Source organism: Carassius gibelio, chromosome A1 (assembly GCF_023724105.1).
Source record: "Carassius gibelio isolate Cgi1373 ecotype wild population from Czech Republic chromosome A1, carGib1.2-hapl.c, whole genome shotgun sequence".
NCBI lineage: Eukaryota > Metazoa > Chordata > Actinopteri > Cypriniformes > Cyprinidae > Carassius > Carassius gibelio.
Window position 1 is genome coordinate 36,999,584 of NC_068371.1, and position 26,801 is coordinate 37,026,384.

Below are 26,801 nucleotides of genomic sequence, written 5' to 3' on the forward strand. Positions count from 1 at the left end.
GTAGGTGATGTTAAAATGAATATATAATATCCGTATAATTCGATTACTTTTTGAAAGTAACAGTGTTTTTTTTATTATGAATTAAAGTTAATTCAATAAGTTTATTCATTAAATATATTTCACTGGAAAATATGCTAAAAACCACACAAATTTATCATAGAAAATCAATAAATAATTTGCAATAACATCATTTTAAATATAAAAGCCCATTTCTGCATCAGAATAAAAAAGATTTTAATTTTTAAATTACATAAAAAAAAAATACACAGTTACTATATTTTAATGGAAAACACTGTGTAGATGGAAGCAATTAAATTTTAAAATAAATATTCGTAATTTATATAAAATATATTTTTAATGTTTTTAATGGCATTTATTTGATCAAAAAATACTGTAAAAATACTGTAAAAACAGGAATATTGTGAAATATTATTATTGTACTGCTTCATATTTTTGTGGAAACTTTAATACATTTTTTTCAACATTTATCATATATTTGAAATGGAAATATTTTGGCACATTACTCACATTTCACTGCTGGCTTTATGTGCTCTATATAATCATGTATGTGAAGAATACAAATCTTGAATCTTGAATGTCTTTACTGTCACTTTTTGATCAATTTAATATGCTAAATCGTCTGAATTATGAAATGAATTTAAAACATGTGTCAAACATCTGAGTGGCCATCAGCAAGCACAAACACTGGCTGTGTACCTGAGCAGAGGGAGATGGCGCAGGCCACCAGAGAGCAGCTGGTGTTAATATATATGTATTTATATACATATATATATTTATAATTCTCCATTTGCTTGTTATGCTTCATCCAATGTAATGACACTTAAAACAAATCACAAAACTTTAGTTTTTTCTTGTTCTCAGAAAGATATTGTTATGGTATTGTCAATACTTTTTCATACCTGTAGGTATGGGGTGGAGGACTTTTAACCTGTGATCTGAAGGTGAGTCTCCTGAAACAGCTGAAACATGAATGCTTGTGTGAAATTCCTCCTTCTCCTTGGGAGGTTGGGCATTTTCTTAATATGTTATATTTATACATGTAGAGCCCCAAGGCATTATTAAGCGTATAACTAATGTAACACATACAATACTGCATAACAATACAACCATTAAATAAAAAAAATACTGTAACAGAAGTATAAATAACTTTTGATTAGTTCAGAAACCGCATATTTACTCCTCCCACTACTTAAAAATCCAAAAGAGGCGGGTCTACTGGGCGTGTCTCTAAACGGCACAAGCAGGAAACATGGCGTCGTTGGCAGGTCGACTCTCTCGGGCTTATTTCATTCGAAATACAGCAACACTGAGCCGCAACACCGGCCCAAAATCAGTAAACGCGACTTTCAGCCGAACCGCCGTGTCAACCGCATCGGGGGCTGTCCTTCCTAAACCAGTAAAGGTGCGTGAATACATGTCTAAACATCGCCGCCGGAGACTCCCGAAGGGACGCAGTAACCAGGAATGGGTGCTGTCCTAGCCAATGAAAATTAAGAGTGGTTTGACTGACATGACTAATGGCCAATCACATTGTTTGTGCTGCAAAATGAGGAAGTTCTTCGTGTACGGTTGTTTATAAAATCAATTATTTATGTAATTATTTATTATTTATTATTGTAACAACTGCGGGGTTGTTTTTGCGTGCTGCTTTTACAAAACGTAGTTTTATTTTAAACGCCGTTTGTACAGTTTTCGATCATCACACATATTATTATTATTACTATTATTATTATTATTGTGTAATTTAATTTCCTTCTGTCATATTTCCGCAGGTCCCGCTCGGTCTGACCCGCATGACTATAGTGGTGGTTCCGTTCCTGTATGTCGGTAATCTGATCAGTAAACATTTCGCTGCTCTTCTGGAGGAGCATGAGATCTTCGTCCCAGATGATGACGATGATGACGACTGAGCGCAGGTACACGTGGTAGATCAATTTCATTACAGTATATATTGTGTATTACTGCGCGTATGTGGTTTTGAAAGATCCCTGTTTTTGTTCTTTCAGTGCATGTTTCACTCCAGCAGTCTGAAGGTCTTCTCTGAGGGGCCTGATGCAGTACAGGATATATTTATGCAATAATAAAGATTGTCAACACATTTTTGTGTTTTCATTACACTAACCATGAACGCAAAACCAAAAAAACAAACAAAACCAAACCAAGTCTAATGCTGTTTTTATCTTTTCAAAGACAGTATGTCTTGAGGCAGCCCTCAGCAGTTGCCTCTCTTCTGTTTAATAAAGTTCATGAATGTCAGTCGCTGGTTGTGTTAAGTGTGTGTGTTTTATTGTAATTTTTTTATCTTGCAATCATATTACATTGAGATTCATAAACTTTCACACACATCCAACAGAGTTTTATTATAATCATTTTATTATTATTATTGGGTTTAAATTAAAATATATCTTGTCTTGAAATCCTGCAGTATTTATACACTTTCAGCACCATTGTAGTTTCTAATCAAAAATATTTTTAAAAAAAGAGCTCCACATAACAATAGCCTGTATACACTGTATATGACAAATTGAGATGGAGAACCCAATCCATCCATCTGTGCTCTCATTGGTCAGTGCTGTTGGCTAGGAGACGCCCCTCCTCCAGAGCAGCATTAGTGAGTTTGAGGTGTTCTTTAAGTGCATTGATGTCTCTCTCACTGCGACCCCGTAATTCAGTCAGCTCCACATACACCTGCTTGTAGCGCTCGCTTAATACTTCATTCTCCTGCAGGCACAGTATTAATACATATTAAAACTGAAGAATAGTGATAAACACAGTTTATGTACACTACCATTCAGGCGTTTGGAGTTTGCAAGATTTTTTGAAAGAAGTAACGTCTGCTCACCATAACTGCATTCATTTGATCAAAAATACAGTAACAAAGAAAACGGTGAAATTGTGAAATATTATTACAATTTCATATAAGTGATATTTTTTTCATATGTAATTTATTCCTGTGATGCAAAGCTGAATTTTCAGCATATTTTCTTAATGTCAGTCTCATGTGATCCTTAATGTTTTTGTGGAAACTGATACATTTTTTTTCCTGGATTCTTTGATGAATATAAAGTTCAAAAGAACAACACTTATTTGAAATATACATTTTTTGTAACATTATAAATGTCTTTATCGTTACTTTTAATCAATCTAATACATCCTCACAGAGTAAAATTATAAATTTCTTCAAAATGTACAAATCTTACTGACCCCATACATTTGAAGTTTGATCTATTACATAAACTTTTTTTGTTTCTCTACAGTAAAACTAGGAGCATGTATGAAGAAAGTGAATAGTATTCATTTAGATTATATGACTTTCACAAACCAAATCTGTACCTTAGTAAGAGTTTGGACCTCTTTTCTGAGACAGCTGATCTCCTTGTGAAGAAACTCCACCTCGCTCTCTTTCACCTTCAGTAACATCTACAGACGGACAGCGTATCAATACTCCATCTACAACTTTACAATTCTGATGCAATTATTTTTGACACATCAATAGATGGCAGTGTTTGTCTAAGAAACACCGATCACATGCCCCGCCCCCTGATGACACCATCAGCCTCCACTTCAACTCCTAAACAAGCCATGCAACTTTTACAGTATGCATTATGTGTATTTGCCAAAATTTGATATCATTTTAGCTGGTTAGCATGGTCCAATTAGCCCTAGCTGGACCCCATCTGAACCCCAAAGGCATCTTCATTCTCACTTGTGACTAATAACCCTTAATTCTGTGTAAATTCCCTTCTTTGTACTGAACAATGATATGTTTGAAGACTAAATATCACTATTTTCTTCTGGTTTGAAGACAGAGCAGGAAGTGCAGAGGAGTTAAAAAAATCAAAGATGACAGCCATCTATTTCCCCCTTAATGGACAATGTGGGAGTGTCATTACACCTATGATCAGGGATTTATAATTGTTTTGTGGATTATTTTTGGACACAAAATTAAGGATTATAGGACAAGGATAACTAATTATTTGGTGAGATCAGTCTTTTTTGTTTCCTATTTATGCATCTCTTTGGTGGAGATTGGCTTGACTTGATCAAAAATATAGTAAAAATTGTAATATTGTGAAATATTATTACAATTCAGCTGTTCTTTTGAGAATCTACTGTAAGATGTAATTTATTCTTGTGATCAAAGCTGAATGTTCAGCATCATTCCTCCAGTCTTCAGTGTCACATGATCCTTCAGAAATCCCAAACTCTTGAACCACAGAACATATTTTCGGGGATTTACATGCAGAGCTTTAACTTACATTGATTATAATATTCTAATATGTTTGTGAGATGCATTTTGTATGTCCACATAGATTCTGATAAATCAAGGTAAATCTGATAATGAAATGGTGGCAGGTATGGGTATGGGTTTTTCTACAGGTCAAAGGTCAAAGCCTCACCTCTAATTCAGAGGTGCTCCTTTCGTAGCTGCTGAGGGGAACAACTCCTGACCTCTGGCCTGTGATGAAGGATCGCATGAGACTTATCTCCTCCGTCAGATGTGCCTGCAGTTCCTGTGTTAACAGGAAGAGGAAATATGATTTTGACACGTCCAAACTAAAAACCAAACATGAAGACAAGCTCATTCACACACTCAAAATGAGACGATCGTTTATGGTTTTGTGCTGATCTGAAACCCAACATTGGAGAATGAAACCCATCCTCCAATAACCCTGATTAATATTAGTAATCCAGTCCTGGATCAGTGAACAAGACTCTCACGGACACAGAAATTTATTGATCAAGTTGATCAAAAGTGACAGTAAAGACTCATAATGTTACAAAAGATTTATATTTCAAATAAATGCTGTTCTTAATCAAAGGATTCTGATCCTTATGTTTATTGACACAAAAACATCAAAAGCACAACTGTTTTCAACATTTATAATAATAAGAAATGTTTCTTGAGCAGCAAATCAGTATATCAGAATGAAGGATCATGTGACACTGAAGACTGGAGGAATGATGCTGAAAATACAGCTTTGAGCACAAGAATAAATTAAATGTAATAATGTATTTAAATAAAACCCCTAATGGCAAAATTAAAATCAAGGACCGTGACGTCGCCCGGCATGGCGCAGCCGGGGCCCCACCCTGGAGCCAGGCCCGGGGCTGGGGCTCGTATGCGAGCGCCTGGTGGCCGGGCCTTCCCCCATGGGGTCCGGCCGGGCTTAGCCCGAAGGAGTGACGTGGGGCCGCCCTCCTGTGGGCTCACCACCTGCAGGAGGGAGCGTAAGGGGCCGGTGCATAGTGGATCGGGCGACAGTCGTAGGCGAGACCCCCGACGACCCGATCTCTGGACACGGAATCTGGCTTTAGGGACGTGGAATGTCACCTCGTTGGCGGGGAAGGAGCCTGAGCTTGTGCGGGAGGTCGAGAGGTACCGACTAGAGATAGTCGGGCTCACCTCAACGCACAGCTTGGGCTCTGGAACCACACTTCTTGAGAGAGGCTGGACTCTCTACCACTCTGGAGTTGCCCATGGTGAGAGGCGGAGGGCTGGAGTGGGTTTGCTAATAGCCCCCCAGCTCAGCCGCCATGTGTTGGAGTTTACCCCGGTGAACGAGAGGGTCGCTTCCCTGCGCCTTCGAGTCGGGGATAGGTCTCTCACTGTCGTTTGTGCCTACGGGCCGAACGGCAGTGCGGACTACCCGGCCTTCTTGGAGTCTCTGGGAGGGGTGCTGGAAAGTGCTCCGACTGGAGACTCCGTCGTTCTACTGGGGGACTTCAACGCTCACGTGGGCAGTGACAGTGACACCTGGAGGGGCGTGATTGGGAGGAATGGCCCCCCTGACCTGAACCCGAGCGGTGTTCTGTTATTGGATTTCTGTGCTAACCACGGTTTGTCCATAACGAACACCATGTTCAAGCATAAGGGTGTCCATCAGTGCACGTGGCACCAGGACACCCTTGGCCGGAGGTCGATGATCGACTTTGTGGTCGTGTCATCAGACCTTCGGCCATATGTCTTGGACACTCGGGTGAAGAGAGGGGCGGAGCTGTCAACTGATCACCACCTGGTGGTGAGTTGGATCCGATGGCGGGGGAGGAAGCTGGACAGACTCGGCAGACCCAAACGTACTGTGAGGGTCTGTTGGGAACGTTTGGCCGAGCCCCCTGTCAGAGAGATCTTCAACTCCCACCTCCGGCAGAGCTTCGACCGTATCCCGAGGGAGTCTGGAGATATTGAGTCCGAGTGGACCATGTTCTCCACCTCCATTGTCGCTGCGGCTGCTCGGAGCTGTGGCCGTAAGGTCTCCGGTGCCTGTCGAGGCGGCAATCCCCGAACCCGGTGGTGGACACCGGAAGTAAGGGATGCTGTCAAGCTGAAGAAGGAGTCCTATCGGGCCTGGATGGCTTGTGGGACTCCGGAGGCAGCTGACAGGTACCGGCAGGCCAAGCGGACTGCAGCCCGGGTAGTCGTGGAGGCAAAAACTCGGGCCTGGGAGGAGTTCGGTGAGGCCATGGAGAAGGACTATCGGTTGGCCTCGAAGAGATTCTGGCAAACTGTTCGACGCCTCAGGAGGGGGAAGCAGTGCCCTACCAACACTGTTTACAGTAGAGATGGGCACCTGTTGACCTCAACTGGGGATATCGTCGGGCGGTGGAAGGAATACTTCGAGGATCTTCTCAATCCCACCGACTTGTGTTCCGTTGAGGAAGCAGTGGCTGGGGACTCGGAGGAGCACTCGTCCATCACCCGGGCTGAAGTCATCGAGGTAGTTAAAAAGCTCCTCGGTGGCAAGGCACCGGGGGTGGACGAGATCCGCCCCGAGTACCTCAAGTCTCTGGATGTTGTGGGGCTGTCTTGGCTGGCACGCCTCTGCAACATCGCATGGCGGTTGGGGACAGTACCTCTGGACTGGCAGACCGGGGTGGTGGTCCCTCTTTTCAAGAAGGGGGACCGGAGAGTGTGTTCCAACTATAGGGGGATCACACTTCTCAGCCTCCCTGGGAAAGTCTATGCCAGGGTACTGGAGAGGAGAATTCGGCCGATAGTGGAACCTCGGATCCAGGAGGAACAGTGTGGTTTTCGTCCCGGTCGTGGAACACTGGACCAGCTCTATACCCTTTCCAGGGTGCTGGAGGGTTCATGGGAGTTTGCCCAACCAGTCCACATGTGTTTTGTGGACTTGGAGAAGGCATTCGACCGTGTTCCTCGCGACATCCTGTGGAGGGTGCTCCGGGAGTATGGGGTCGGCGGCTCCCTACTTAGGGCTGTTCGGTCCCTGTACGACCGGAGCAAGAGCTTGGTTCGCATTGCCGGCAATAAGTCAGACCTGTTCCCGGTGCATGTTGGACTCCGGCAGGGCTGCCCTTTGTCACCGGTTCTGTTCATAATTTTTATGGACAGAATTTCTAGGCGCAGCCAAGGGCCGGAGAGTGTCCGGTTTGGGGACCATACGATTTTGTCGCTGCTTTTTGCGGATGATGTTGTCGTGTTGGCATCCTCAGACCAGGACCTTCAGTGTGCATTGGGACGGTTTGCAGCCGAGTGTGAATCGGCCGGGATGAGAATCAGCACCTCCAAGTCCGAGGCCATGGTTCTCAGTCGGAAAAGGGTGGATTGCACACTTCAGGTTGGTGGAGAGTTCCTGCCTCAAGTGGAGGAGTTCAGGTATCTTGGAGTCTTGTTCACGAGTGAGGGAAGGATGGAACGTGAGATTGACAGACGGATCGGTGCAGCTTCTGCAGTAATGCGGTCGCTGTACCGGTCTGTCGTGGTGAAGAAGGAGCTGAGCTGTAAGGCAAAGCTCTCGATTTACCGGTCAATCTACGTTCCTACTCTCACCTATGGTCATGAGCTGTGGGTCATGACCGAAAGGACAAGATCCCGGATACAGGCGGCCGAAATGAGCTTTCTCCGTCGGGTGGCTGGGCGCTCCCTTAGAGATAGGGTGAGAAGCTCGGTCACTCGGGAGGAGCTCAGAGTAGAGCCGTTGCTCCTCCACATCGAGAGGAGCCAGCTGAGGTGGCTCGGGCATCTATTTCGGATGCCTCCTGGACGCCTTCCCAGGGAGGTGTTCCAGGCACGTCTCACCGGGAGGAGGCCCCGGGGAAGACCTAGGACACGCTGGAGGGACTATGTCTCCCGGCTGGCCTGGGAACGCCTCGGGGTCCCCCCGGAAGAGCTGGAGGAAGTGGCTAGGGAGAGGGAAGTCTGGGCGTCTCTGCTTAGACTGTTGCCCCCGCGACCCGGCCCCGGATAAGCGGAAGATGATGGATGGATGGATGGATGGAATGTATTTAAAAGTTAGAAAAAGTTATTTGAAATTGAAAATATATTTCATAATTTGACAATTTTTTTTCTGTTTTTGATTGAATAAATACAGCCTTGGTGAGCAAAAGAGTTTTTTTTTTTTCAAAAACATTAAACATCTTCCAGACCCCAAACTCTTAAACAGAAATTTCCCATAATTCTTTGTGTCAGCACATTACTGATAAAACATCAGTTTCAAATCTAATGCATGCCACTTTATATCATGCTAGACTTAAAAAAGCTTCCTGTGTTTGTCAGGAAGTAAAAAGAGCAGCCAAGTTCATTTTATCCAGACCAAAATCACATTATAATTATGATTTCCGCATATCTGTGAACATCCCAGGAGGACTTTAATGTTTTTAGGTCCAGTTAGTCTGAAAAACCGGGGTGGGTCCACACAAAAGTGTGTATCATATATTATTTAATTGGCAAATTCAGACTCTAGATGTTTACATTTCAGCATCAGATGGTGATTATTTGCCTTTCATCCCACTTCCTGTCTACCTGGTTCTCTTGACGGAGCTGCTCCATCTCTCTCTCCTTCTGTCGGATCTCTCCGTTTTGTTCTTCAGTGCTGTTCTGGATGCGGTTGAGCTCCACACACTGCTGGGAATAACGCTCGGACAGACCGTCCAACTCCTGCTGCAGAGAGAGCGACTCGCGCCTGACAGACACACAGAGACATGCTCAGATTAACTGAATTACTGATAGAACAATTGATTCTCTCAGTGAGACTCTTGTCAACCACAAACTGTCTTTTAAACACCTGACACTTTTCAGAGTAAAAGAAGCTCTTGTGTTCTGATTCTCCGCCGTGAGAGAGGAATCACAGATGAGAGCAATATATTTTCTGATTTTTTGAGAACTTAAATTCATACCAAACTCTTCAAAGATGCCTGTAATGAATCTACCACACAGCAAACATTTTAACTGATAAATTAAAAAACGTTATCAGCAGAACCCAAACTCCATAGAGTAGCTATATACCACTTAACCCTATAAAGCCTACTGTACCATATTTGATGAATAAAGGCTCTAATCTATCATCACGACAAAAATTGGGCTGAAAAACCCACAATCTACTACATGCCTTCTGTTGTTTGTTTGATAGTTTATACTTTTTTAGTAAGGCCTTTAAGTGTTATTATATACAAGCGTCCACCTTCAGGTCATAGTTCATATGTTGCTCTTGATTATCTGGCTAAATAGGCGAGAAGTGTAAATGTTGGCGTACAGCTGTTGTCTGATCGAGGGGTCTTTGGTCTCTGCTCCTCCATGACTCCTCAGCTTCTCAATCTCCTCCTGATGAGCTTTCCTCAGAGCCTCCATCGCTGCGGGATCGAGGACGAAAAGTATGATGAGAAGCTTAGTAGTTGAAATTATGGATAAAAGTCACTGAAATCTCATCTAATCTTGAATAAAAATCAGTGTTATTTTAGGATCGTTGATATACTATTATATATTTTTTGTTAAAATTTTGAATCAAAAATATGATTTTGACATTTTTTGTTTTCACTTGGATTTAAGCTTAATATTTTTTAATTTTGTGTGTTTTATCATCTGCTTTAGTTTTTAGTTTTTTAAATAAGTTTACATAGTTCATATTCATTTTAATTTATTAGTTTTAGTTTATACTCTGCAATAAACACTGCAAATTAAACTAAACAAAATTTTTTGAAATTTAGCCTTGGCAACATTAAGTATTTTATTTTATTTTATTTTACATTTTATGTAATATATTTTTTAGATTTTAGTTTTAGTTAACATTAACACAAACTTAATTTAATCACTAAATAATTAATAATTTTAATCAAAATATATATATATATTTCTAAAGAAGTCTCCTATGTTCACTAAGGCTGCATTTATTTGATCAAATTTAAAGTAAAAACATGCATATTGTGTATTATTATTATGTAACTTATTGCTGTGATGCACATCATTCCTCCAGTCTTCAGTGTCACATGATCTTCATAAATCAATCTAATATGCTGATTTGCAGCTCAAGACTCATTTCTGGTTATTATCAAAGTTAAAAATAGTTGTGCTGCTTCATATTTTTGTGGAAAACATATTACATTTTTTTCAAGATTCTTGATGAATAGAAAGTTCAAAAGAACAGCATTTATTTGAAATAGAAATCTTTTGTAACATTATAAATGACTTTACTGTCACTTTTGATCAAATGAATGCATTTCTTTCTTAAAGCATTATCTTACTTTTCTTAGACCCTAGTGTCACTGTTGTTCTGCGGCTCACACTGACCTTGGACTGCGTTCTTGGCTTCCTCCTGCAGCAGTCTTTGTTTCTCTGTCTCAATCTCTCTGCAGTCTCTCTCGTGCTCGTCGTGTATCTTCTGAAGTCTCTCTCTGTGCTCTTTCTCCATCTGCTCCAGTTTCAGAGCACAGGGCGCATCAGGACCGCAGACACTGGCCCGCACACGGACCTGACGAAGAGCCTCGATCTGCTGCCTCAGAGACACCACCTGACCAACGCAATGCATCCAGATCACACACACACACATGCAGAGATGATGCACATTAAATGGTCCTGGACCAACAAGGATGTCATGCTCGTCTAAATCCACAAACACACCTCTCGCTGAAGCACCTCATTTGTCGTTTGCAGATTCTGGGAACCAACCGGTGACCTCTTTTCTACGATTGGAAGCTGCTCAAAGTCCGTCCACTTCTTCTCGACATCTGGCCCCATCTGAGTATCAGGAACCTGCACAGAACTTACGACCCCCTTCTTCAACTCAGCCCTGTCCCAGGGGTCTTCGCCCTCCCTGTTGCAAACTCTCTCCTGAAAGCACTTGGTCTGTTCCTCCAGACGTCTTTCGAGCTCTCGGTCGCGCCCCTCGCCCGCCTCCCGCTGGTTGGCTAACACTGAGGACCCTGTGTTGGGTTCATCCTGATACGGACCGCCGACATCTGACCCCGGCTCATGGGGTGCGGGAGAGGTTCGGGGTGGTGCATTCTGGGAACTGGAGTTCTCTCTGTCGCTGATGTCTGGGTGTCTGAGAACAGGCAGAGATATCAACATCTTACTTAAAACAGGACCCTGAGTCACACCTCAAACCTGCTCCTGTTAAACTTCAACAACACTCAGATCATTTTAAAAGTCCAGAGCAAAATCTTTCAGATGACCATAATCAATACAGCCATGCTTTATTATGGATATTTAATATATTTTGAATATCCATATAAATACTTTATGGGTGAATATCATGTTTCAACCTAAAAAAAAAAGTTTAAAAAATATATTTAGCACAAGGATTAAAGCATTGTTGTATTATTATGTTTTGTATTGAGATTAAGAAAATTAACACTAACTCTTTATTTATTTATTTATTGATTTAATGACAAATAAGCACAATTTCCCACCCCAAGTTCTCCTCACCGTAATTTATAGTTAGTTAATTTAAAGGTTGTAATTTTCATCAGTATCAATGATATTTTTTTTAATTTGTATAATTTAAAGGCATGATAGCAAATACTACCATTGTGTATTATAAAATATGCTTGTCATGAAAAAAATATCCTACGATTTTTTATTGTCAAACTTCAAAATATATATATTTTTCTTTGTTTCCAGAAATTTTCTTGACAGTTTTCATGAAATCCGCCCCTTACTGACTCTCGTCACTTGTCATACCGGACGCTTTCAGCCGAATTCCTGAATGAGACTCTGCTCCTCAGTGTGTCGATCCAGTTCCTCCTGATTCTGGAGGTCATCGCTGACAGGGTCACCGCTCCATCACGCATCTGCCGATCAATCAGACAGGATTTGAGACACATGACCACATTGGGAATGTTATTCATTTTTTGTTACTTCACTTCTGTGACAAGTTCTTACATGCAATTGAAGTCCATAGTTTTTATCAGCATCAAATTCCTCCACTCGCAAACAGTGACGTAAACAAATCTCACCATCCGCCTCATTTCTCTATCAAGGAGAAAACCACAGAATTCAAGATATCATTGTTAAATCTGATCATGCATTCATGTACTATTACAACTATTGTACTTTCAGCTCCACATTAAAATTTATTCTTCCTAGTGACCTATCTGTACAATCCATAGACAATCATTTGCATGGCAATTTAAGTTATTTGTTGCTCACCTCTTCGGCCTCAGAGTCTCTATAATATCTCAGTGCTGAGTCAGAGACCACGAACCAATGCTTCCTCCACTGCAAAAAACAAAACACACACAAGTACTTCATAGTTGCCTGTATCTATATGCATGACAAAGCAACAGATCAATATTACATGATAAGGAAAACCTTGATTATCTTTGCATACAATTTTCATCAACATAAAGATTTAAGGTAAAATTTATGGTGGTCACCATTTCCAAATTTTCAGCTTTATGCTTTTTTAATTTCTTATAAATAAAATAACAATTCTGTTTTAAAATTAACTATAGCAAGTCATGCTATGCCAATTTTCCTATAACAGCCACATACAGTCAGTCACTGGTCATGCAATGTCATGCAGCAGGTCAAGCCTGTATCCTTACCTCTACATCTTCATCCAGCATATACATCCATCCCTTTTTACAGCTCAGAAGATCAAGCTTATTGGAAACAGAATGTAAAAGGAACTCAATATATAATCAACTCGTACAGTAAAAATCTTTCCAGAGCAACAATACGACATTCCAGAGCACAGTAATCCCGAACACGAGACATTCCAGAGCTCCAGAACGAATCATTCCCTCAAGCATTTCACCAACACACACACTTCAACCACTCACCGACATGTGTATCCGGTTGTAGGAGAAAAGAGGAAAGAAACTGTTTTAGTTGCTCAGTTCTCTCTAGTACATAATGTCTCAGAACTGTGTGTTAAACGTGCACTAAACAAACACGAATTCGCGCTCATTTAAGCAGATTCCCACACATAAATATTGCTTTAAAAATAAACACAAGTACAAAAACGTTAAAACATCCTTGCGTGACTAGGCAAGCATCTCCAACAGTTGGTCATGTGACCTGAAGCTTCCGCGAAGAGGCAGCTCGCGGTTTGACACATAAACACTGACAGTCCTGAACTGTACAGCTTCTCTCAGCATCATTTACGCTTCACTATAACACCTACCTAACCTAAATATAGTGAACTTTCTGTCTGGGAGCTCAAGGGTGTGTTTTCGTCCGTTTTGTGGACACAGACACCTGCTGAAACCGAAAGCAGTCGTGAGTGTAACGTGAGGTGGCTTCACCTGCATCTGACGGGGCTCTTCTGGTCCTCTGCGTGCTCCGTTTACCGTCCTAATGCTCTCTCCAGTTTTACTGGACCTCTGAGGACATATTTAGAGAGATATTAAGCAATCTGTTTTAATGGTGTCTGAAGAAAACATTGAGGCATCCTGGGTGTTTTTTTACGTGGGTTGTTATGCGGCTAGTAGGTTGTTGCTAGGAGATTACACGTCAAAATAATAATAATCTAGTCTCAAAATAAGTCTTGGATGCTTCTTTCAGTCAGTGTAAGTATATGGGATTGATTTTTATTTCTCCAGTTTAATCACCTGTCCAAATATGTGCCATTTGTATTATTGATGTATTTTTTTGGCTCAGCAGAATAGGTGGCACGTGGGACAGCATGAGTGAGAAAGGGAAGTAGTGTGTGAAACCTATGACCTGATGCAGTGCTGTTGGTTTTTGAGGAGCCTCCCCTCTCTTTGTCTAGACGTCTGCGCCCTTTCTCTCTGTGGCCTCGTCCTCTCTCTTTTTTTTCTCTTCCTCTGCCTCGCTCTTCTGAAACCTCGTGCTCACAGTCATATCTCCATCTCCATTGCTTTAACCACAAAAAGCAGAAGCAGAATTTACTGACTGGGTTTCTTCTCTCTTGTCAACATGGTTGCCAGGGTTTCACAAAAACCTTCAGGTTTCAAATTGCTTCCCAGGGATAAAAATACACGTTTTTTGTCGGGGTCCCCTTGGTAAAATTCTCTTTCCAGGGGCTAAATATCACATTATCTGGGTCGCTTCAACCCGCTGCGACAGTGAAGTAGTCAAACCTGTTTGCCACTGAAATGTCACTGAAAGTGCAAAAACGGGTGTCAAAATTAACACGTTAACTTTTAAAGTGCCCTTATTATACCATTTTCAAGGTTCCTCATGTTGTTTTGGGAGTCTCCTACAATAGGTTTACATGCATGCAAGGTAAAAAAAACGCTTTTGTTTTCTCAAAATATGCATTTAATATCACCTCATTTTCCAGCCATTCTCAAACAATTCTAAGATTCAGTTTTTCTAAACTCCTCCTTTCTATCAGGCTACTCTGCTCTGATTGGTCAGATGGCCTAGTCTGTTGTGATTGGTCTACCGTGTGCAGTGAGTGTCAGAAAGATAAGCCCATTGCCATAGTTCCTTATTTTGAAGCTGGATACAAAATATAAACATACTGTTTATTATTTATCATACTTACAGGCTATGATTCAGTGGTGCCAGCTGGTCCAAATAAACCGAGTATTGAGCTATCTTTCAAGAGTAAGTGTTTTGTGAATCCCCCAGTCGACAGTAAAATTGTGTCTTTGTGGGAGGGGTCAAGTTGTTTGTAGCCGGCCAATGTAGAACATAGGTGGGAATTATGCAAATGTATTACCCAGTGACGTGTGGCCATCACAGAAGTCGAATTCAAATTACTGAAGACTTGTTTTGACTGTTCAAAGTCAGTTTTGGGAGACAACATACAGCTATATTACTCACTGCATGAAAGACAAAATTGAAATGACATAATAGGGGCACTTTTTTTTATGTTGAATACTTATAGTTCTTATCTTATTTATTTACTGAGAATAGTCACTGTTTTTTTTTTCATATTGACAGCACTAGTTTTTAACACTTAGTAATAAAAAAAAATCAAACATACACAAAATAAAACTAAATAAACTTATTTAACAGGGATCTATATGTATATTTTATGTATAATCTCATACAGATTTTAGGAAAATAGTCCATCCTCTGGGAATCATCATATCTGATGATCCATCAAAAAGTTTGAAAACCCTTGATTTTTTACTTGTTTACTTGCATTTAAGCTTGGTTTTAGACCTTATTTTAAGATCCAGTAATTTGGTTTGCCAAACTTCTGCTAACACTGATGTAAGGGTCACAAGTTATTTTATTTATCATTAAGATGGAAGCTGGAAATGATGGATTGTAGTAACTTGTATTGGGATGTCCATCACTTTCTTTGAGACACTATTTGTTCTTTGGAAATGCTCAGATTATGCATCTGTTTTGCATCACCACCAGAACCATGTCAGTGCGAAGTGGTACCACTCTCCATCTCTTCAGATCTCTGACTTGTGGTGATTGTCTCTGCATGGGCTCCGGCTCTGCGGCCTCCTCCTGACTATTATTACTTCAACCACTTTAAGCACGTCTGAAATTTGAATAGGACAAGTTTCGCTGGGGGGAGAGGCCACTCATTGCCTCGTTGCTGAGATTGTAAGAGCGCCTCCTATAGGATGGGAGACCAAGGTTTGGGTTTCGGAAGGGGATGGTGGCTTTGCGTTCAGATCTGTGGTTGACTGGAAGAGGGTGGCCTCTCTCGAAGTGGCGCACAGAAGCTTCCTGTTCCCTGTCCCGTGAGAGGAAGACATTGGCTCTTTTAAAAATGGCACAGCTGCTGCTTTTTTCCACTTATCTTCTGGTCTCTGTTTGAGGTAGACATGGCATTGATACTGTGCTGATGCATACCAATATTTAACTAAATTAATAATTACCTGATTAAATAATTTACATTATAAAGTATTTTCAGTAATTTCATTAATTACTGAATATACAGGATGAAATATACTAATATATACACTCACTTCTGCAGTCTTACCTTGTAAAGCCTACTGAATCATAATTGATATACAAATTTCTAATTATCATAATTATCAATTATTAGCTTTATTTTACTTGATTATCCACAGATCATTTTTGGGAAAACCCATATTAAAATGTGAGTTTCAAATATGATCCATCAGGCTTTTGAGGAACATTTATTTGTTCATCTTCAGTCATCGCATCGCTGTATTGCATTATGAATTTTGAAACTACAATTACATCTTACTAAGACATTATTTGGAAATATAAATTGACAACTGATATTTTAATGCTTTTTTTTGTAGCCTGTTAACTATTTAAGATCTTGTTGATTTACATTAAAAGCTTTTTGGCCATATAAATATAAGTGGCTGCACCACATTACATATTTTTGCCCAGTTTGGACCTTTTTGTTTATAAAAATAAATAAAAGGATTCTTCTGACTAGTATTTCATATGTAAGTCTTTTCAGGGTTAAATCTCACCTGTGTGGCTAACACTTCCTCTTCTGCTTGTGTTGGCGCTCCCTCTACTGCTCTGCATCACAGAGCGACTTTCTGAGCGCTGAAGAGTAGTTTCCAGTCGAGTCATGCTTTAGGTCTCTTATTTCAGTAATAATTGTTCCTTTAGATTGCAGTTCAGTTCTTCAGGTCAACTCTCAGAAGTCGCGCTTTGGTCTAGAGCTGTTGTTTTTGCATTCTTGCTTTCTTGATAAGTTGGCCCACATGGAACTTTTTTGTTATCTCTGGAATTTTGCATCTCGCAATTCTGTATGTATACAGTGTTGTTATTGGTAGATAGTTATCTTTTGCATAAACTTCTCAACAGTTCTATAAAAATGTACACTCTGTGCTACTTGTTCCTGGACTGCAGAGAAATTGATTAGTAGTAACTTAAAGCAGATGGTGCAACACTCTTTAATGGGTCTTTGTTTTCATCCATTATCTGAATTAGACATGGTCAAATAACACACTGACATATTTCCAATAGTGTTTAGCTCTACCTGCAGCTCAAGAAGAATGAAACTGATCTTAAGAAAAACATCTGTCTTGATGCAAAAAATGAGACTTCAATTCTGGTCAGACGGTGGGGTGGTATTTTAGTATGCAAATTTATTCAAAGAATATAGGAAATGAGAATACAACTCATAACTTGCAAACAGATTAGTAAGTATTAAAATCAGCTTCAAATATAGAAAATACAAATCCCAAAATTAATATAGTTTTAAAAGCAATCCATGTATGATGGATGTTGCCCAATTAAAAGTAATACAAAATGCATTATAATATTCAAAAGTAATCAAGATGTTAAAAATATTAATAATACAAAGTATACAACAATACCCTGTATATCAAAAGTCAAAAGTTATAATAGTATTCATATAATAACAAGTAATATAATAATAATCATATCTGAGATGAATAAAACCTGAGAGAAGTTCAAAGTATTCAAGTGAGCCCGGAATCAAAGATAAAGAAGGTGAGAAAAGACTAAGTCCAGCTAGAAGGGTCTAGGCTGAACTCAGTCTGAGCTGAGGAAGGAGGGGTTTGCACCTCCTTATGTAGTCTCTTCAAGCAAAGAATCTCGTGATCCAGAAATGAAGTCATGTCTCAAATAGATAGAAAGACATTGGTCATATGCCTCTGGTCCATATAAAGATACCAGATGAGCCTTGCAGTCCAGTTTAACTTCCACATTTTAGAAGATCAACAGATAGTTGTTGCCTTTGGGTGTTGCTCAGCTAAATGCAGGGTTGCAAAGACCTCAGGAGATATTGTATTGTATAGACCTCAGGCTGTATTGTCTCCCTTATCAAAAACCCACAAGGATCAAAAATAACTCAAAATACAGACGTGTGAAGCCAAAACTCAGACAAACAGCGTCATAAGCGCAAAACATAAACGTTCTGTGAGACTAGATGGAAATCTACATCTTTTTGTTTTTCTATTTCTATATTAATACAGAAGTCTTCTAAAGTCTAAAGTTCAGCTGAGGCCTTCAGCACAGGCTGTCCTGTACTTTTGAGCACGTAGCAAATGCACACACGACAGAAGTCAAAATTTGGGTTACATCAGTCCCCCACTCGAGTCTTGACAAAAAGACTCGCACCCAAAATCCTTTCCCTTGAAAATAAGATACATAATAGTCAAAGGTAACAAATACATATGCAAAAAAAATAAGTAAGTAAAACATTTCAGATAAGCACTTAATCGTGTAAGCATAAAGGAAATATAAAAGTGAATGAATCTTTTCAGGTAGACTGTAGATACCTCTTTAACCCCAGCCGCGTTAAAGTTGACAGGAATTCTTCACCAAGCTGATCAGACGAGGAGCACTAAAAGCATCCGACCCCTGACCTCACCTGGACTTTTGCTGGGTCGAGGACTTACTACAGCATACCCTTCTTTCCATCTCTAAACTTATCATCATACTTTCTCTTCTTAATGGGTAGCTTCTTAAGATATTTGTCCTTATCGGATTGGGGTATCATGTCGCAAATTTCCAAACTTTCGTTGATCTTTTTCAACATCTCGTATCTTTCCTTACCCTTCACCTCTAATTCATACATTTCTTCATCATTGCTGACAGCAATAGGAGTAAAAGAATCTTTTTGATCAATAATCTTGTGAGGCATCTTGATGTAGGGATTTGTAAATCTATATATCAGCTGGTAGATGAAAGCACAAGTCTCTCAGATGATGTAGAGTTAGCGTGCGATGTGATGACGATGCGTCCAGTTCTTGGGATCCAACACTGATGTCCAGCTACGAGCACAGCAACCTCTCCCGAATCGTCAATGAGCTGCACTGTTGCAGAAGTCACACCAAAGGGTCACCCTTAGAACCAGTCGTGTGGTAAATGTACGCAGGATAGGTTCCGTATCAGCATGCACTCATACCTGTTAAGTTTTAGAGTAGTAGGAACAGAAATATGTGGAAACAAAAAGAACACAAACACAAACACACACACACACACACACACATAATGCCAAAGCGAAGCGACAAACATTACATATAACATTTACACACACACACGAACAAGGACACAACAAGACAGATAAAACAACATTAATCACAATTGTTACATGTAAACATTATGGTTTTCAGTTTCATTTCATCATTTTATAAACAAATATATACATTAGATCCAGGGGAACTCAGCATTGGAAACCTGGAGAGAAGTAAACAATTAATCATTAATCATTGTTCGTCCTTAGCAGCAATTCGTCTGATAGAGCTTACACCTGTTGGACAAATTCAAAGTGAAAACGGTATCATCAACAACCTAAGGAACAGATATGGTGAATTTTGGTTAATTTTGATTCTCTGGAAGCAAGTGAACAATCACTAAATAAATAATCGATAAATGAATCAATCAATTATTACACTCCTGACATAAGTCAGACCCTCAATCACCTCACAGGGGTTGAAAACAAACATTGATTACAACCTTAATTTTAGAAAGGGTACCCTTAGTCTATAAAAAGAAAATCTATTGTGCATTGAGAGATATTGTTAGTATAAGCAAGCTGTAACAGGGGCTTCACTTGTGCAAGATGCTTCCATCGAGTCAAGCCTGGCTCGATTTCAATGAGTAGAGAGAAAAGTTGGAGTAGTCAGCAACACTGAGTAAGGACCTTCATACCTGGAAGACATTGGACCTAAATTCCCTATTTCTGAACCATTACTTTGTCCCCCACTTGTACAGGATTTTAGCCGTTAAATTAAATGCAGCAGTCTTTAAGTCTCCAGCATTTTGGACGCTGAGGGCACTGAATGGGCATCCTTAAATGCGCATGATGTGTACCCATGATCAGAGGGTACAAAAATAAAATCTACCTGTCAATGTGTAAAAGGTCCTCGCGGGCGAGGACTGTGGCTTATGATATCATACCTCTTCATAATCGTGGCTTTGTTTGTAAATGATGGATATATCTGGACAGTCTGTCCCTCACAGTTTGTAAAATCTCTGGTCAAAACCATGTTTGTTGTAACATAGTATAAGTTTTATGAACCCCTTGGTGTGCAATCCTGTGGTATAGATCAATTAATATCTGCTAGGCGGAACACCCTTTTCATTTAGAGCATTAATTCCTTCTTCAGTTAAAATAGCTCCTAACCTTTTTGACAAATTTCATTATCTTCATTTGTGTACAATTTAGATAGAGTTTCTGATCCTGCACAATTTGGATGAACAGGGAAAATTGCAGTTACCTCTCCAAGTGATGCACCCTTGGCCGCCTCTCTCACAGCCTTATCAGCTAGCGAGTTTCCTTTTGTCCACCAATCATTGAAAGTACTGTGACCTGTAACCTTGCAAACCGCAACACTGTTAGGTGAAATGTTCTTGCATGTTTCAAGAATTTCTTTAATAATGGTTTGATGACTTATTGGCGTACCGGCGGTGGTCATATAACCGCGACGTTTCCAGACAGGGCCATAACTCCGCACTACATGATAACTGTAGGCACTGTCAGTAAAAATATTCACATAAATGGAGCTATTTTCGCTTGCAGTTAATTTAAGTGTAAAATTTAAAGCAGCTTTCAAAGCATGCAGTTCAGCGATCTGAGCACTTCCTCCCCGTAGCGACCCTTCAGCCAAGACTCCGCCCATCCTCCCCTCTACTACCGCCCAACCTGTGTAGCGTGTTTCCCTCTCATAAAAGCTGCTGCCATCCACGAACATGTCCATGACATTTGCAAATGTCTAATTTCTGACGAAATGTCCTCTGTCACAAATAACCACCACAGCACAGTCATGTGCACTCCCTTCGTTCTCCATCAGGGAGGCAGGGTTCGTCCGGTTATCTGTAACAACAGTAAGCTGAGGACTCATTAGAGCAGTTTCCCACTTAGCAGGTCACTGATTTGAGATCGATTTCACCTTTGTTTCAGGTAGCAAACGTAAAAAGCGATGTGGGGTATGTGAAATAGTCTGGTTGTAGCCGACGATGTGCTCAGTGACCTTCAATGCCCACTCTGCACAGTCCAACGCCATCAAGTACGGCATCTGTCCTTTCATAGAAGAAGGAATCACAATCGAATAATATCCAACAGTTCCAAAACTTTTGTCACTTTTATGCTGTCCCAGCACACAGTTGTAAGCATTCTGGCCTACATGTGTCCAAATGTGGAGCGGTTTTGTTCATGTAACGCAGGAGAAGAGGCTAGTGCGGATTTGAGAAGAGTGAAAGACTCAGCCATGTCTGCTGTCCACTCTAGAGGGGAAGCACCCGGAAGGCCTCCCTTAAGAGCCTCGGTTAGAGGTTCATCCAAATCAGAAAAATCGGGGAAATAAACCCGATTAAAATTAAATAGCCCCATTAATGATCTTAAACCAGTGTCTGTGGTTGGCTTCTTTAATTTTGTAATTGTTATGACCCGATCTGGAAGAGGTATTTCTCCCTCACGACCAACACTCTGACCTAAAAATGTAATAATGGTTGAAACAGCTGTACTTCCCGTATGTTCAGGAGGAAGCCAGCCTCTTGAAGTGCTCTCAACAAGAGAGTGAGTACACTCAGATGCTGCACCTTATTTGGAGATGTAAGAAAAATTTCATCACAATATTGAATTATAACGGACGGCGCGCACGATTTTTTTTTTTTTTTAAAATGGTTGAATGATTGGCAACAATGGGGTTGCTTTGGTGGTCACAGCATTCAATGCGGTATAGTCTATAGTAAGCCTATAGTTATCGTCTGGCTTTCTTACAGGCCACATGTGAATCACATTGAGAGGCACATCTTACCACAATCCCTTTCTCGAGCTGGGTCACAATTTGCCTGTGCCGCTCTCTCTTTCTCTCCGAAGAGGATACTGGAATACTGGAGGAGGTGCAAGACCTGAAACATTTAGAGGTTTAATTCTGCAAAGACCAACATCAAGTTTAGAAGTTGACCACAAATCTGAAAATTTCTCAGAAAAATATTGTATCATTGGAGAGCCAGTAGACTCTTTCTCATTTGCTGTAACAGCTCCAATGTTAAATTTAGGAGTTACATTTTTCTGACGACTGGAATGGGAACTGGCAAAATTTGACTAACTATTTGATTTAGTTAATAAAATATCTGCTTCCAATTTCTCCAATATATCCATTCCCACTACAGTGCCAACTTGACTTTCTCCAACCCAGAATTGCACCCGAAAGGGTTTGCTTAAGTGTATAAATTATTAAGGGGATTAATTGAGACTGTGAAAAGACTGCCATCAGATAATCCTCGAAGAGTCATGTGTTTATTTGTAAAATGTAAATTAGAGTAGCTAAATAAATATGTAGCTATCCTGATCTCAAGTGCTTTGGTCAGCCTGTGGCATCAGCAGCTTAAGCTGTGCCTTCATGTCGACTTCCTTTTCTCTGCATCACCTCTATTTTCAGAGCGAGGCCGTAGGGGGGGGGGGCTACTTTGGTAGCCGTCGCTGTTGCTGAAAAGAGGAACCTTTTTAAACATTTTTAAAACCCTCGCTCTCCATCTCGCTCAGGGCACCTATTTACGTAGTGGCCTGTTTCCAGACAATTATAACAGGTAATTACAGAGACAGAGGGCGATCCAATCGCATCATCTGCTCTTTTCGTTTGGTTAACAATATCTTGAGCTCTGGTTCCCCACGTGTGCCGTGTGTAACAGTATATGAGATTTCAAATCAACAGCTTCTTCCGTAGCAACAAACTCTTTCAAAGCTCATGTGAAATGCTCAGTATATTTAACAAAGGCCTCGTTAGGGCCCTGTCTGATCAATGTTACATTAGTAAAAATTTGGATTCCTGATCCAATCACATGCTGTACTTCAATACGCAGTTCGTTAAATTAAGTAGCAAAATCATTTGCGGTTGTAATTAGTACAGTTAAATTTCATAATTGGCAGCGTGTTTACAATGCTAGGTAAATCACGCACACCAATAGTTCGATAGACCCCCACTTGGCCACCTGCTTATAGCATGGTAACCTCAAATATAATTTCACATATTTGCCCCACTCAGCCTCAGCTTCTTCCAAACTGCCAGGAGAAATAACAAACTGTATTCACAATTCTCAGAAATCTGTTACATTTCTGCCAGTTATAAATGTCATCAATCTTAGGAGCTTTGCCTATATCGGCTCTCGGCTCCTTTGTTACAAGATTTTTAATAAATCCCACATATCTTATAGCCTCTCTAGCTGCTTGCGCTAAATTATAAACCTGTACAATTCTACCATTTCTGTCTGTCAAAAGCCCTTTGACTTTCCTTATCCATAAACAACATAAAACACGTGCCTATATCTTCTGTTCTTTGTGATCAGTAATTTCCTTCAACCTGTTAACTGTCACCCCGTCCCGAATACGGGACGCCTGCGCCGACTACACCACACCACAATCAAATCAAATCCAATCCTGACAAACTATATACCATTGGAAAAGTCCAAGACTCTCAAATATATATTTTACCAATATTCTTGTTAAAAGACTATGTAGGAAAAGTAATAAAATTAATTTCTGACAAGAGTACACCCTCAGAAATCTACATTACAAAAGAAGACTTCCTCGTTGCCTTTTTCTCTATCACATTTTATAAATCATCAGAAGTCATATCACTCGAAAAAATAAAATAATCAAAATTCATCCTTTAAATCCCATTTTAAAATCAGACATTGCATTACCATGTAAATGGCACATCAAAATCATGTTACAAAATATTTTCAGTCATGAATTGTAAAATTTTAGGTTTGTATTATGCAAATTCAAGTCTATCTTCAAAAACGCGAGTGACAGCCAAGGGGTCAAAACCCATTCACTCGTGGACCCGAAATCTCTCTAAATCCAACTTTAACCATTTTCTGTCTTATTTCTTTTACATCACATATTCATTTGGAGTTTCTTTTATTTGAACAGGTGCCATTATCTCGTGTGCTGACAAATCCAACAAGGAAAAGGTTTATTCAATTCAGATACACTTAATTAAAATTAATTATTTATTTATCTTAACTTATTTTTACTTATCTTTACTTATTTTTACTTATCTTCTACTTATTTTTACTTAATTTCTACTTATTTTTACTTAATTCACCGTCTGACAATTTATTGATCCAAATTTAGTCGCAAGGTGGGGTTCTGTACGTGTCGAAAACTGCCAAGTCTAATCCCAGAGACTATATCCAAAAACAAGAGACGGCATTCAGACCCGACCAGCACGCTGTAAGTAAACCCTCACAGCGCGTGTCTCAAAATACTGTTGCATTTTCGGTTTAACCCAAAAGTGCTCGCAATACACCCCCGGTAACCCCGCAGGATGTAAAGCGCAGATATTTATCCACACTACCAGTAACCCTCAATAGTGAACAACACATTTAATGCCGCGGATCGCCGTCTCGTCCCCCAGCGCGCGCTGATTTTTCAATACGGTTAAACCACCGTCTACGGTTATACCACCGGCTATGACCCAAGCTCGTTCTCTTGCTGCAGTCAAGATTAATGAACGAGGTGGGTCCACAGATATATCTCCTAGACCCGGCAGGCAACACCACAGAAGCCCATAAAGAGAAAAAGATGAGCTACTCACCTCTCTTTATTTTGTCTTGCGTTGCATCAAAACTTAATGAAATGAAAACTTCAACGATCCCAGCGGTGCCTCCAAAACTGATGCAAAAAATGAGACTTCAATTCTGGTCAGACGGTGGGGTGGTATTTTAGTATGCAAATTTATTCAAAGAATATAGGAAATGAGAATACAACTCATAACTTGCAAACAGATTAGTAAGTATTAAAATCAGCTTCAAATATAGAAAATACAAATCCCAAAATTAATATAGTTTTAAAAGCAATCCATGTATGATGGATGTTGCCCAATTAAAAGTAATACAAAATGCATTATAATATTCAAAAGTAATCAAGATGTTAAAAATATTAATAATACAAAGTATACAACAATACCCTGTATATCAAAAGTCAAAAGTTATAATAGTATTCATATAATAACAAGTAATATAATAATAATCATATCTGAGATGAATAAAACCTGAGAGAAGTTCAAAGTATTCAAGTGAGCCCGGAATCAAAGATAAAGAAGGTGAGAAAAGACTAAGTCCAGCTAGAAGGGTCTAGGCTGAACTCAGTCTGAGCTGAGGAAGGAGGGGTTTGCACCTCCTTATGTAGTCTCTTCAAGCAAAGAATCTCGTGATCCAGAAATGAAGTCATGTCTCAAATAGATAGAAAGACATTGGTCATATGCCTCTGGTCCATATAAAGATACCAGATGAGCCTTGCAGTCCAGTTTAACTTCCACATTTTAGAAGATCAACAGATAGTTGTTGCCTTTGGGTGTTGCTCAGCTAAATGCAGGGTTGCAAAGACCTCAGGAGATATTGTATTGTATAGACCTCAGGCTGTATTGTCTCCCTTATCAAAAACCCACAAGGATCAAAAATAACTCAAAATACAGACGTGTGAAGCCAAAACTCAGACAAACAGCGTCATAAGCGCAAAACATAAACGTTCTGTGAGACTAGATGGAAATCTACATCTTTTTGTTTTTCTATTTCTATATTAATACAGAAGTCTTCTAAAGTCTAAAGTTCAGCTGAGGCCTTCAGCACAGGCTGTCCTGTACTTTTGAGCACGTAGCAAATGCACACACGACAGAAGTCAAAATTTGGGTTACATCATGTCTGTAAGGGCATGGAAATGGTGTTCTCACTGTATTCTTTAACCAAGGAGTGATCGTTAAAGTCACTAAACTCCTAAACACAGCGATAAGTGCAAGGATCTGTACCAGAAACAGGACATTTTAATGTAGCTTTTGGGTTAAACAAGTTCCTTGAGGCTTAAAGGTTAGATGGTTTTTATGCCAGAGCTCAAGCTACTAATCAAGTAATGTTACATTTTACAGTAACTCAATTTAACATCTGCATATGTGTTTGAGGCATGAGCTTACTTACAGCACAAACATACAACGTTAGCAAGACATGCACCTTTTAACGTAAGATGAGAGTAACCAGCAATGATGAAATATAACAGCACATAAGTCAATCCAAAAGCAGAAGACCACAAACCTTCTCAACGTTTCCAAGACTTCACTAATGCCCTTGTCAGTGTCTTGTATCACTCCTTCTTCTCCCCATCTCTGCAGCTCTCCTCCTCTGGCTCTTTCCTTCATTACTTTAGGAGCAGGAGGTGTAACTCAAGCTAGACTCTGTCTCTCCTCATGTCTGTTTCATCACACCTGCTCTGTCCCTGTTGCACCCGAGGCCTCTTCCTTGTTCTCCTGTTCCCAGTTCGCATGTTCTTCTCCTCGTCCTCTGTGTTCTTTAGTTATTTCCAGTTCTGCCTCTGGTTCTTCCCCAGTCAGTTTTCCAAAAACGCTGGTTCTTCAGCTCCCAGACCTGAGCCATGCTCTCGCAGCCCAGCTGGATGTGACTGATGACTTTGTGATTCGAGTACGCTGCTGTGTTGTATTTTAGCATCCATGTTTTTCCGGAATATAGTGTTACGGTCTGTTCCCTGAGGACTCTATGATCGGCTCATTAAAACACAACAGGATCACAGAACAAACCTCTTACTCCCCTCTTTGTTTTTCGTGAAGTCACACTGATGGCAGCTCAAGCTCTAGTGCTCATTCAAGTGCAGAATACTTTGATCTTCTTGGCACTTAACAAAAGCCTTCTAATGAAAGCAATATTATGATTGCAATATCATATTAATATAAAATGCCTCACCCGT

General features: G+C 40.2%; 2 protein-coding genes and 1 long non-coding RNA gene across 4 annotated transcripts; 1 reads left to right on the forward strand and 2 right to left on the reverse strand.

Annotated features, from left to right (window-relative positions):
- Positions 1 to 1,234: 1,234 nt before the first annotated feature.
- Positions 1,235 to 2,280, forward strand: LOC128019990 (essential MCU regulator, mitochondrial). The gene is made up of 3 exons (XM_052606474.1): positions 1,235 to 1,423; positions 1,794 to 1,937; positions 2,028 to 2,280. Exons 1-2 carry the CDS (start codon positions 1,271 to 1,273, stop codon positions 1,929 to 1,931), a joined length of 291 nt encoding a protein of 96 aa, XP_052462434.1. The 5' UTR covers positions 1,235 to 1,270; the 3' UTR covers positions 1,932 to 1,937; positions 2,028 to 2,280.
- Positions 2,281 to 2,376: 96 nt separating this feature from the next.
- LOC128019984 (TRIO and F-actin-binding protein) lies at positions 2,377 to 13,624 on the reverse strand. 2 transcript variants are annotated; one of them, XM_052606463.1, is made up of 12 exons: positions 13,507 to 13,624; positions 12,805 to 12,861; positions 12,407 to 12,475; positions 12,140 to 12,229; positions 11,939 to 12,048; positions 10,877 to 11,300; positions 10,547 to 10,766; positions 9,516 to 9,612; positions 8,786 to 8,945; positions 4,422 to 4,535; positions 3,355 to 3,441; positions 2,377 to 2,742 (listed from the first exon to the last, which is right to left on the reverse strand). In XM_052606463.1, exons 1-12 carry the CDS (start codon positions 13,510 to 13,512, stop codon positions 2,581 to 2,583), a joined length of 1,596 nt encoding a protein of 531 aa, XP_052462423.1. In that variant the 5' UTR covers positions 13,513 to 13,624; the 3' UTR covers positions 2,377 to 2,580. The 2 variants fall into 2 exon arrangements, with proteins under 2 accessions (XP_052462423.1, XP_052462414.1); XM_052606454.1 differs by lacking the exon at positions 13,507 to 13,624 and adding an exon at positions 13,042 to 13,461.
- Positions 13,625 to 17,184: 3,560 nt separating this feature from the next.
- LOC128019996 (uncharacterized) lies at positions 17,185 to 25,741 on the reverse strand. The gene is made up of 2 exons (XR_008185267.1): positions 24,646 to 25,741; positions 17,185 to 19,004 (listed from the first exon to the last, which is right to left on the reverse strand). It is a non-coding gene; the product is annotated as an uncharacterized LOC128019996 (long non-coding RNA).
- Between the last annotated feature and the right edge of the window lie 1,060 nt (positions 25,742 to 26,801).